We start from the raw sequence: 13,399 nt of genomic DNA, 5'->3' as shown, positions 1-13,399 counted from the left end.
CCTGCTGGAGGTGAAGGGCCCAGAACCCAGCGAAGAAGGCAGAAGGCACAAGAGCTGTCCCCCACTGACTGAGATGTCCCTTGAAGCCATCAGCTGTAATGCCGTAGACCAGCAGTCCTCAACCTTCCTAATGCTGCCACCCTTTAACGGTTCCTCGTGTGCTGGTGACGACCCACAACCATAAAACAGTTTTCACTGCTGCCTCATACTTGTAATAGTGCTACTGTTGTGAATCATAACCTAACAATCTGATACACAGGAGTATCTGGCCCACAGGTTGAGGACTGTTAGCTTAGCCAGCCATGTGCACGCAGTTTGAGGTGCTCTGAACACAGCAGTGACCAGGTAAGGCTTGGAACCCAGGGAAGAGACGTGAAGATGATTTTGTAAATGAGAAAGGAACAAATGTCACAGCGGAAGTAGGAGAGATTGGCATGTATTAACAACAAAGGAACCACACAGCTGTAAGTAAGCTAACTGAGCTCCATGTTACCTTAGTAGGGGCTTTTGCTGTGAGAGCAAGCTAGTTCATTGCTCTGTGCTATGGAAAATAGACTTTAAATCTTTAAGAATATTTTCCCCTTGTTCCTTCCTGTGAAGAGTCCATTCTTTTTAAATTCCACTCTCTGGAAGAATTGGAAGATTTCACAATTACAGATCAATTCTACTCCTCTTCATGGACTGGGAGTGAAATACAAAGACACAATCTGTGACGTCATTTCCGTAGGTAAGCAAGCAAACCCTGCTTCCTCAGCAGCACGGGAAACACAGCCATCAGTGAAAACTCGGCAGGGCTCAACAGCCAGGTCAAGACCAACTAACAGGCTTCTGTGAGCATGTCAGCACAGAAGATATTCCCGACATCATGATCCCTTTTCCCACTTTTCTCAAACGATTTGCCTATAAGAAGTATAAACATTTTTTTTTTAAATGGCAGCTTTCAAACTGTTTCTTTAAACTTTTCTTTATTCAGCAATATTAAAGGCAGGGATTAGAAAAATGTTAACAGTGGAAGTAACATTCAGAATAATTGTATACACGATTCCATTTATTTTTTTTTAAAACCTCATTATCTAAAAGTTATACACCCACACTTTCCCAAACCACCTCTGGTACTTTTCTTGAATTAACTCAGGGTGTGCAGCTCCAGAGGAAAAACAGAGAAGATGGCCGTGAGGACTTGTAGATGCATCTCCCAGGACCTAAAAGCCGGGTAAAGAATAAGATTACTATTACTTTGTTACTCAGACTGTCGGTCATTGTACTGGCTGGTTCTGTGTCAACTTGACACAAGCTGGAGTTATCACAGAGAAAGGAGCCTCAGTTGAGGAAATGCCCCCAGGAGATCCAGCTGTAAGGCATTTTCTCAACTAATGATGGGGAGTGAGGAAGCATCCCATTGTGGGTGGTGCCATCCCTGGGCTGGTAGACCTGGGTTCTATAAGAAAGCAGGCTGAGCAAGCCAGGGGAAGCAAGCCAGTAAGTGACATCCCTCCATGGCCTCTGCATTAGCTCCTGCTTCCTGACCTGCCTGTGTTCCAGTCCTGACTTCCTCTGGTGATGAACAGTGATATGGAAGTGTAAGCTGAATAAACCCTTTCCTCCCCAACTTGCTTCTTGGTCAGGAATAGAAACCCAGACCAAGACAGTTATAAATAATTCAAACTTGAACAAAACAGTCATGGCTTGAAGTTAAAATTCGGAGACCGTAAACTATGACCTGCAAAAGCTACCATCAGAAAACAACCACTTGTAAAAATCGATTCCCATCAGAGTCCTAAGACGGGTCTTTCTTGACACCGTTGGCTGTGTCTCACCGTGCTTCGTGCCCACAGAGGCTCACCTGTAGTGATATGAGGACTAAAATGACCCCTGAGAGGCTATTTTCCTCAGACATAAAAGTACAACAGGATACTTTAAATTATTAAAGAATCAGAAGACAAGAAAACGTAATCGTGATATCAAGAGTCCAAGTTCTAGAAACAAAGGGAACTTTTACCTTATTAACCCATGGGATCCATTAATCCACCATCCGATACACAGGGTCACCCACTCTCAGGGTTCCAATTTTTTCTACTGAGAAATACATCCCAAAAAGTGGAGATGACTGGTATAAATTCTTCACAGAAGGATCACAAAGGCGATAGCTGAAAAAAAAAAAAAAAAAAAAAAAAAGCTAAAATTTGTCATCAGGCCCCAAAGGGAAACAGGAGTCTAGTGTTACCACAGAACTTGGAAGATTTTTCCTCAGGCTAATTATGGGCCAACAACAAGCCCTTTCTAAAGGTGGACAGGAATGATTGTAAAGTAGCCAAATATTATGGCTTTTCTAAAGACAGGTGTGGTGGCACACACCTTTAATCCCAGCACTCAGGAGGTAGAGGCAGGTGCATCTCTGAGTTCAACGCCAGCCTGGCCTACTGAGTTCCGAAACAGCCAGAGTTACACAGGAAAACCCTTTCTCTCTCTCTCTCTCTTACTACTACTACTACTACTACTACTACTACTACTACTACTAATAATAATAATAATAATAATAATAATAATAATAATGTGTGGTATGTACGTACTTCTTAGATACCTTGGACTCACAACTCATAGGGAAAAATGCTCATGAAATCTCCACCCCTCTCCTGAGGAATGGAACCACCCTTCACCCACTGAGATGACTGGCTTTCCCTGCCAATGACACAACCTAGAATCACCTAGGAGAAGAGTCTCGATGAGAGATTGCCTATACTGGGTTGGCCTGTGGGCATGCCTTAATTAAGTTAGCTGATGTAGGAAGACCCAGCCCAGTGTGGGTGGCGCCATTCCCTAGGCAGGGTGTCCTGAACTACCTGAGTGGAGAGATCAAGCTGAGTATAGCAAGCAAGCAAATGGGCACTCATTTCTCTGTTCATGACTCCAAACAATGAGACTGTTTTAGGTTACTGCCTCAACTTCCCCACAATGTTGCACTGGATCCTGGAATTGAGAGCTGAAATAAACTTCTTTTTCCCTTAACTTGCTTTCATCAAAGTGTTTTATTTTACCCCAGCAATGAGACTAGAACAATTGCCAAAGCTTTGGGTCAAGGCATTTGCCCCCTGTACTTTCAACTTCTCCAGCATTAAGATTCAAAACTGGGGGGCTGGAGAGATGGCTCAGTGGTTAAGAGCACTGACTGCTCTTCCAGAGGTCCTGAGTTCAAATCCCAGCAACCACATGATGGCTCACAACCATCTGTAATGAGATCTGATGCTCTCTTCTGGTGTGTCTAAAGACAGCTACAGTGTACTTATATATAATAAATAAATAAATCTTTTTTTTAAAAAAAAGATTCAAAACTAGAGTTCCTGGGCAAACAAAAATTAAGGCAGAAATGTCACTGACCAATCAGACTGCTGACTAAGTCCAAGGTCTAGCTAAAGAAAATTTACCTTCACTTTTTTAAAAAAACAGCTGAGACAAATGGAACTGAAAACCCAAAGGCCTCATGAAATAACTTCTAAACCTGTTAGAAACACACAACAGAGAAAAGGCAAACAAAACAACCAGCCACCCCTTAAAAAAAAAAAAAAAAAGAAAAAGAAAAAGTTAAATTAGGCCTTTTTGTCCTTTTAGATTTTTGGCAATGTTTGAGATGGGACCCAGGGCCTCTTCAATTATTAGAAATTGACGAGAGGGGGTGGGGATGCCTTCGTTGGTAAAATGCTTGTTGTGCAGGATCAAGGACCTGAGTTCAGATCTCCAGCAGCCAGAAAAAGCCCAGTGGCACCTGCCTATCATCCTGGCCCTGGGGGGGTGGGGACAGAAGATTCCTGGAGCTCACTGGCAAGTTCACTGGCCTGTGAGAGGCCTGTGTCAAACAGAAAATGAAGTCCATCCTGGTGGGCAGAGCCACAGCAGCTGGTGTGTCTTCACCTTCTGGCTGTCCCTGCTTCCAAGCTGGCGCTAGCCCAGCCACTCTTTATGTATTTCTCTGTGTCCCTGCGGGAGGCTCACACACCCCATCTCTTGTAACTGCACTGGTGCCACTGTGACACGATTCTTTGACATTAGAGGGAACAAGCACTGAGTTCCATATACCTTGAGCCTGGCCCAGGAAGCTGCCTATTACCCAGCATTTTCTGAATGCTGGGCCTCAGACAGTTTGGACCAAGTTGAGACTATTACCAGCACAGTATATGTATTTGAGTTAGGAATCGCTGACAAGGATGCAGAGACTTGAATGTGCCCACAGGGAATCATGTATGATGCTTTAGATAAGAAGGATATACAGGGATTAAGTGTGGAGACCTCTTCCTCACTCAGAGAACACACGTGTGTGTCTGGGAGTGAGAAGACAGCGGCCTGCTGCCAACAGCCAACAGCAGCTCTAAACTGCCTAGGAGTTCTGCGCTTTGAAAATAAATCTAATCGCTGGAGAGGTGGCTCTGAGGTTAAATACACTGACTGTTCTTCCACAGGACAAGGGTTCAAGTCCCAGCACCTACATGGAAGCTCATAACTGTCTGTAACTCCAGCTCCAGGAGATCAGACACCCTTGAACAGACATACTTGTAGGCAAAACACCAATGCACATAAAATAAAAAAAATAAATAAATAGATCATTTTTAAAAAATGTATATAAAACAAACTCAAAAAATGAACATGAAAGGCAAGTGATAAAGTCATTCAATGTGAACCTCTGCCCTACACACACATACACATATACACACATACACACACATACACAGAGAGATACACATGCACACACACATCAGAAAAGAAGCTGGTGAGAGGTTAAAGTTCCAAAATAGAACACTGTACAACTAAAAATGTATTGATCTAGGGATTCATCCAGAAAATTACAAAGTGAAAAGAGGAAGAAACAGGGCTCACATCCTTGAGGGACAGATACAAGTCAAGGTGCCCCTGGGATGGCACACAGGCCCCTGGTGCTCACAGATCCTTGTGAGCCCGGGTGATAACATGCGTCCTACCTCTTCAGGGTTTCCAGTGGCTCCTTCCTGTCTATGATGCCGGTGTCTGGGTCCACCGTAGTCAAAACACACCTGTCAAAGGCCCAGGGTTGGTTAGATGCTGGTTCCAAACCGAAGTGCATTCCACACCCAGAGGCCACGTCTAAGTCCCGCCTTTACCTGGGGCAGCTCAACACCCTTTTCATCTCAACGTCGCCAATCAGGAGTTCATCCCAAGTATCCTAGGAGAAAGGGGAGAGGTGGCTTTTAGAGTCCAGCTTCCTTCATCTTGGTCAGGTACTCAGGAAACGCAGAGAACTCCGGAAAGTGCTCAAGAGAGGCGCAGTCAAGCTCGGGACACATGGCTCACCTTAAACAAACTATTTCACAGCACTGAGGATAGAACCCAACGCCTGTGCAGAGGCCAAGCAGCCACCCACAGCACTGCCCCCAACCCCAGCACCAGGCATCTTCCTCTTGATTCACAGTCTCAATGACCGACTCCGCCGGGTCAGCAAGAGCAAGCCTTCAGAAATGCAGGGTTCCCAGCAGACTCAGACTGCTTTCCCCGCACACAAAGAAAGCCTGCAGCTTTTCTAGTCCACTCGCCCAGCTCAGGATTTCTCAATCTGTGGGTCACGACCCCTTTGGCAAACCTTCTAAATATTTGCATTACAATTCACAACAGCAAACATATTTTAAAAGTAGCAACAGGAAGTGACAAGAAAAATAATGTCATGGTTGGGGGTCACCGGGACACGAGACACTGGAAGGTGAGGACCGCAGGGTCGGCTGCAGGAGAGGCCAGCTGAGGTCTGCATTAGTCAAGCACATTTCCCTCACTTGTCATTCCCACAGGATGCAGGGGGAAGGAGACAGGCACTGCACGACACAGACCGTACCCTGCCTTTAGTCCTCGTGACTTAAGGGACCTGCTATTACAACTCCCATTTTCCCCAAGACAGACTGCAGCACACTGTCAAACTTTAAGTCACACCAGGAGGAAGCAGGATGCTGAGGTCTCAAAATCTTTTACTATGAAGGCAAAGCTTTCAGTTCCCCGATGCGTTTAATATACCCACACATCTGACAGACCCGCATACTGTGTACACATACACACGTTTGTACACTCTCACACACACAAATATATAAAGATATGTATGCACAGACACATACACATGCACTTTTATACGTAAATATACACCAACACACATATACATACAAACACATATACACAAATGTGCAGACATGTAAGTGCAGATACAGAAACACACACAGATGAATGCACACGCTTGAGTGCACACATATACAAACATTACACACATCTCTGCACACAAACACCTACATTGGACCCGCAGATAGCTCAGTGGTTAAGAGCGGTTCTGCTTTTGCAGGGAACCTGGGTTCGATTCCCAGCACCCCCACGGCAGCTACAACTCTAGTTCCAGAGGCTCAGTGTCCCCCTGGCTTACACAGGCACTGCATTCACATGGGCACAGACACTCAAACAGGCTCACATGTACGTGAAGAAGTAAAAATAGTTTTAAAAAGAAACACATGCACAGACACATGTACAAGACATAAACACACGTACATATGTACACACACATAAAGCACACTATGTCATAATACTGCCTATGGTTTACAAACACACATTTGTATTTCAGTGTCCTGGTGAGGGGGATTGCTTCCAGCACTCCCTTCAGAATCCCAAGTCCTCAAAGTACTTACCCCATAAATGAAATGCCTCTGTACTGTCTCAGTGCAGATTCCCACATACCTGAAATCACCTCTAGTTCATTTATCATACAAAATGGAATATAAACAAGTAAAGGTACAGTGTTTCCTTCAGAAATGTGGCCAAAGGGTGTGTAGTTCAGTGCTGGTGTCTCCCCCAAATTTTAAAATATCCTTTTTTAAAAAGACATATTTTGCTTGTGTGTTTGTGTGTACGTTCTTGTGTGTGTGTGTGTGTGTGTGTGCACGTGCGCGTTTGTGCGAGTTTTCATGGGCATGAGGCTCTCTCTCAGAAGGGACATAATCTGAGGTCTAGCTCTTGAAGGTTTGTGTCTGACCTGCTGAGACCCACTGATAAACAATAGAATCCTTTGTCTGGGTCTCTAGGAGAAATGGGGCATTTTCTGGGGGTCTCAACAGATACCCCATAAACCAACAACAGCATCTACAATCAGATGCAAACAATGTTCCTTAGAAACAGATCTCAACAAGATGAGGCTTCTGAATGGATGTGCAGAGACATGGGAGGAAGGACTGAAGTTTCTGCAGAGGGCGAGGGCAGGAAGAAACACTCACTACCTAGTCTCCCTTCTGCACGGGCTATGCCCTTATGATCCAGTCCGTTTCTAAGGCAAGCTAGCTCCTCCCTTTGGCCTATAGGAATTATTGAGCAAAGCACAATTAGTATCCCAGTACCAACTGGGTCTTCTAAACCAGCCACCTCCCACCCAGTATGACCACAGCTACAGTATGGAGGTCTCCACAGATGCCAAGTCCCCAGTTACCCTCCGAGAAACGGCTTCTAGTGGAAATAAACGCCACGTTTCAAGCAACTAGTTGGCCCAGGAGCTACAGAAGCCTTGTAAAAGTCAGGTCACACCATGAGAAAGGGCCCAGGACTGTAAGCAGGCAAAGGATCTGAGCTCTTTCACCACACGAGGGCGCTGCAGCTACGGGCATGCGAGCCAATGGCAGCTTGGGAGGATAAGGCCACCCAACCTTGTTTTCAATTCCCTTGCTCCAAGTGACAAGTCAACACACCAAAATACTTGTCTATGGAATTCTACACCGTGACTATCACAGAAAGGCAGCGACCTTGACATGTTCAGTTAGGGTCATCTCTTCCATAGGTCAAGTTCCTAAGATCTGTCCTTAACGCCTCCAAATTCGAACTCTGACCACGTCTTGTTAACTGGGCACCCATCCTCCTCTGATCACTCTTCACGATTTGGTTCAAAAGCGCTTACTGCTTTGAAAACGACTACGCTTAAGTTTAAATGCGGTGGTTAATTCAGTTCCTAAAGGGAAAGAGTAGGTTTTAAATAACTCAAAAACTGAATTCATCATGGATGACTTTAATATTTACTAGACATATCCAACACAAAGAAACGAACCATCCAGCAAGATTCCGGGAGCTCCACAAACATGGAAACTGTTGGAAGAGCCTAGTGTGCCCCCTGCTGGTTGAAAAGCCCAGCTGCACTCTGACTTAGGGCGAGGAGGAATTTGAGTTAGCAAGGAGAGAAAAGAGAAAGGAGGCAGGAGATACTCTGTGTTGGGGTTCTACTCTGTGCAAAAACACTGAGGATGTCTTTATTGTTCGTATTTTATTAGTATTTGTGCATTCGGTGTGTGAGGAAGCCCACAGATAGCATTGCATTTCCAGGCTCTGGGGTTGTTGATAGCTGTGAGCCAGCATGTAAGCGCTGGGAACCAGATGTGGGTCCTCTGCAAGCTCAGTCAGTGTGCTAACTGCTGAGCCACCTCTCCAGCCCATCCAGGGGATTTTCTGTCAAGCTGTGCACGCTTTGTAAATAGGAAAACTAAGACTACACCAGGCTTTTCCACCATCAGCAAGGTCCCGAGAGAAAGATGACGTATGGGCTGGGGGCAGGGAGGGGACCACATACAAACACAAGTAAGGGTGTTTCCTTGAGACATACATCCCAATCGTACAAGTATTTGCCTTACCTGAATGCTACTTAAACTAGACCTACTATACACAGATCCTCTTTTGTTGGAGAATGTTTTGTGCACTGTGTATTTACATGCTGATTTCTGTATCCAGAGATGCAGTGAGAACTTTGGTACGGTCATTATTATAAAGCAACTCCAGACTCACCTCCAGTTCTAGGGGATCTGATGCCCTCTTCTGGTTTCCATGAGTACTGCATTTATTTGTAAATATATACAGATTTTAAGGGAAAAAAAAATCCTTGAAGCCAGTGGGCAAGTATGGCCATCAGAGACTAAGGTCTAGAAATGAGGGTTTGCCCAAACGCTACCTTCAGCTTGTGAGAATGGGCAGGACTGGTGAAGGCAAGGTTCCCCCACTCCCCGTCACAGAGCGGTGGGGCCGAGACTCATCACAGCTGCCTGGCTTTAGGAAGGTTCCCTACCCCCAGCTCTTTCCAAACAGAGTGAGGACTTATGTAAAGAAGATGCCCTATTAAAACATCTCAAGTTCAGTTCAGGACGGTGAACAAAGTCCAGGAGCGTGGAGCCTCTAGAATGCCAGTGGCAGAGATAAGCAGCAATCATCAACCTCATTTTTAAAACTTTATCACTTTGTGTTCCAGAAATCAAACGCACCGCACCGGCCCAAGCCTTTTAAGATCAGCTTCACCCTCGGGAAAAGTCCACTCGCTCCGAGCCACAAGCCGCAATGGCCCCACAATACACCCCTTATGCCCCACATTTACAATAAACAATGCCGGGACTTTTGAATCATGCTTAAGCTTGGTGTATTTTTTTATTAGTTGAGGATTAAATGTGCATGTGTTTATGGACTTTCGCATCATGCTTAGACTTGGTGTATTTTTTTATTAGTTGAGGATTAAATGTGCAAGTGTTTAATCACTCTGCATTAATATTTGAAAGGGTTATGACATCAGGAGGTGGACAGGTCAGCACATCAAATCCTTCACTCAAATCCTCACTTAACATGGACTAAATCGGCAAAGGCTCACTGTTTTACAATAAGGAGTTTGTTAAAGAGATGCATGGCTATAGAATTTTCTAGAAAAATAAGAACGCCATATCTTACTTAGTATTTCTGGAAGCCCATCACATTCAGATATGTAACAGCTAAATGGCTTGTTTTAAAAACAAAAACTAAACATCCAAATGGCTCCAGAAAAGGGTTATGCTTGTATAAGCCTTAGGTTAAGTTTGACAGGTTATAGAAAAGCAACAATTCTACACCCAGTGATGACATCATCTTGTCTTCTTTCCTTGGCTCAAGATCCTAAAGCAAAATTAGTATCAAAACAACGACTTAGGAGAGAATTAAAAAATATTTTATTTTCTGTCCATTTACTGTCACCTTGACATAGACTTGAGTCTCAGTTGAGAGACTGTAAAAATCAGATCAACCTGCAGACATGCCTGTGGAGGAGTGTCTTGTTATTAACCAAGGTAGGAGGGCCCAGCCCACTGTGGGAAGCACCATTCCCTACACAGGTAGACCTGGGCTGTATAAGCCAGAAAGTGAGCAAGCCAGCAAACAGTGTTTCTCTGTGCTTTCTGTTACAAGCTCTTACTGATTTCCTGCCTTGAGTCCTCTCAATGAGGGACCGTCACCTGAAAGTGTGACCCAGATAAACACTTTCCTGCTCCTAGTTGCTTTTAGCCAGAGGTTTTTATTACAGCATCACATTCATGCCTGGTGCCTGGTGAGGCCAGAAGTAGAGTTATAGGCGGCTGAGAGGCACCATGAATATTGAGAACCAAACCCAGGACCTTTGAAAGAGCAGCAAGTACTCTTAGGCTGTGAGCCATTTCTCCAGTCCCTCATTTTTAATTGAGTCAGGATCTCACACTTCAGCCTAGGTAAGCCTTCAACTCACTCTGCAGCCCAGGCTGACCTTGAACTTGAGATCCCATCTCTCTCCCAAATGGCAAACCAGAGTCATCAAGCCCAGCTAATTACATGCATTCTTAACAAAGAGGGCCAGATTCCTAGATATTTAACAAGATTAGTAAAAATTGTTCCTTCATCATAAACACTCTAACAGGCAATGTGGAGTCTCAGGCTGGGAGAACGAGCAGGGAGACCAGGAATCAAATGAAGAAAGCTTCAGGCCTGGGTCCCTTTTGCATCAGATCTTTCAAAGACACACACACACACACACACACACACACACACACACACACACACAGTATATACCTTGGGTCCCATCTAATCTAGGTTTAACCTTTTGAGAAAGAAAAGGCTGAGCTCCTGGGTAGAATGAGGTTCCTCTCCAGTAGCCCCTCTTTCTTCTTACCTCCTTGACAGCCGTCCCCTCCCCCATGGCTTTCCAGGCTCCACTGACTGGAGAGTGGCTTGTGAGACATGAGACACTGTCCACTGTCGCGCAGCTGGATCTCAGGTAAGACCCGCGGATGCTTTAAGAGACCTCTGATGATCGAATACAGCACTGGGATTCTGCCTCCTCCCGTGTGCACTCCTGAGAGGGACACAGGTTACTGCACATTCTAGCACTTTCTAGAACATGCAGCCATTCCGTACATCTCTGTTGCATGGATGCCAGTCACAACAGCTTCCCTGTTCAGACACCACCAGCTTCTTAATAGCCACACCCTACAAATCAAATTCCTGGGACAGTGACCTCCAGCCGACTCCCTATCCAGCCTCCACCATCAGTCCTCCAGTTCCCCTGGGGATTCTGAAATGCTGCAGGGCCACTTTGCTCCATCCTCCCATGCTTCTACACCTCTGTCTGATTCCCCAACTCATACACAGTACAAGCCAGGACACAGAAGCATGGCATTGCTTCTTGGGAGTCAAGTCAAACACCCCCCACTCCCAAGCCTCCCTTCTCCAGGAAGACTTAGCAAACCTATTCTCTTTAGTTTCATCAACTCAGTCACCTGGAAGGAGTCTCAATGACAGTAATTTATGCAGATCTAGGGGACTATCTTCATTGTTTTAATCGACATGGAAAGACTCAGCCCACTGTGGGCGGCACCATTCCCAGGTCTGAGGCCCTGGACCATGCAAGAGTACAGACAGCTAGCTGAGCATTAAGCACACATGCACGCACTCTCTGCTACTGACTGTGCACGTGACTATTACGTTTCTTTAATTCCTCCTCATATTTGTTAAATTAAAAGACGTAGTCATTTGTTATGGGCTAGGCACTGTGACTCAAATCCCTGATTCAGGTTCCTGTCTTCACTTTTAAACACTCATAGACCTGTTACTCTGACTAAAATCCTTTCCCCCCTAAGCTGTTTGTTTGTTTGTTTGTTTTTCAGCAACAGGAATGGAAGTAGGACACCACCTGTAAGCGTCCGTGCATCTTATAAAGATGCACACTGAAGCACTCCTCAGCTGGACTGGGGACTATTGTCTCAGTGCCAAGAAGTTCATCCCCAGAGTCCCTCTTTTCATCTCTGTGCCCAGGGTCTGAGGCACAGTACCTAGCCCATAACAGATGACCAAGTTTTTTGTTTTCTTCTCTAAATACTTATTTATTTTGTAGCTATCTTCAAACACATCAGAAGAGGGCATCGGATCCCATTACGGATGCTCGTGAGCCACCATGTGGTTGTTAGGATTTGAACTCAGGACCTCTGGAAGAGGAGTCAGTGCTCTTAACTGCTGAGCATCTCTCCAGCCCCTTGCCCAAGTTTTCTTGGTTTTTTGTTTTTGTGTTAATTTAACAACTATGGAAGGAATTAAAGAAACTTAATAGCAAATTGTATAGATAGCTGGTATAGTTTGAATTCTAACTGTTCATATCCATAGACTCATGGGTGTGACCACTTGGTACCTGCCTGGAGGTGCTGCTTGTGACTGTGGGACCTTTAGGAGGTGGGACATAGCTGAAGGAAGGGGGTCACTAGGAGTTGGGCCTTGACCTTTACCCTGGTCCCACTTCCTGTCCACGCTTTGCTAAGTGCAAATGAGATGTGACTAGCCAGCTTTCCGCTCTTGCCACCAGGGCCGCCACAGCCAGGATGGCCTTTATCATCCCCTCCAGAACTGCACACCAGAATAAACCCCTTCTCCCTTCGGGCTATCTTATGATAGCAGTGAGAAAGAAAGACAGCCGGAGGGTGTCAGTAACAGACATCTGCTACACACACTGCTGTTTTCAAATTGTCAAGTTGTGTGGACAGGGACTTATTGGCTTAAACCGGCTCTCTGCAAAGGTTGATGGGAAAGCAGTGGTTCTCAACCTTCCTAATGCTGTGACCTATCAATACAGCTCCTCATGTTGTGGTGACCTCTAACCGTAACATTGTTACTGCTCCTTCATAACGGTAGTTTTGCTACCGCTATGAATCATAATGTAAATATTTTTGGAGATCTCTATCTTTGGCAAAGGAGTCGAGACCCACAGGTTGAGAATCATTGCACCGTGGGACCCCCACAAATAAAGACACATTCTACTCATACAGAGCAAAGCACTGAGGTGGTGAAGAGCTTCTCCTCTGGATGCTAACCTCTTGGGTCTCCTCACTGCCACCCTCACCCCAGGTCCACAGAGGCAGGTGGCAAGCCTTGTGTTGCCCCACAAACTGTACCCCTCATCTGCTAGGCAGAGTTGGGGGACCTTCCTAAGCGTGTTTTCTTATAGAAAGGGGATAATACTGCAGACTTCAAAAGGCTGAAGGAGAGCTCAGTATGAAGTCATCAGTTAGATCCGGGGGCCTCACACACAATTAAGGATCAGAAAGCACAGCCCACTGTTCCCAGGGCTCAG

At 45.4% G+C, this 13,399-nt stretch overlaps 1 protein-coding gene across 1 annotated transcript in view; it reads right to left on the bottom strand.

Moving 5' to 3' along the window:
• Positions 1–968: 968 nt before the first annotated feature.
• MTARC2 (mitochondrial amidoxime reducing component 2) overlaps positions 969–13,399 on the bottom strand; it is a 28,969-nt gene continuing 16,538 nt past the window's right edge. Inside the window, exons 5-8 of the mRNA XM_080929802.1 lie at positions 5,127–5,188; positions 4,968–5,039; positions 2,000–2,147; positions 969–1,202 (exon numbers count right to left, since the gene is read on the bottom strand). Of these exons, the coding sequence (XP_080785928.1) occupies positions 2,021–2,147; positions 4,968–5,039; positions 5,127–5,188 (261 nt within the window). The 3' untranslated portion in view covers positions 969–1,202; positions 2,000–2,020. The remainder of the gene's footprint in view (positions 1,203–1,999; positions 2,148–4,967; positions 5,040–5,126; positions 5,189–13,399) is intronic.

Source organism: Micromys minutus, assembly GCF_963924665.1.
Source record: "Micromys minutus genome assembly, chromosome: 1".
Lineage (NCBI taxonomy): Eukaryota > Metazoa > Chordata > Mammalia > Rodentia > Muridae > Micromys > Micromys minutus.
This window is presented reverse-complemented; position numbering and strand designations above follow the sequence as displayed.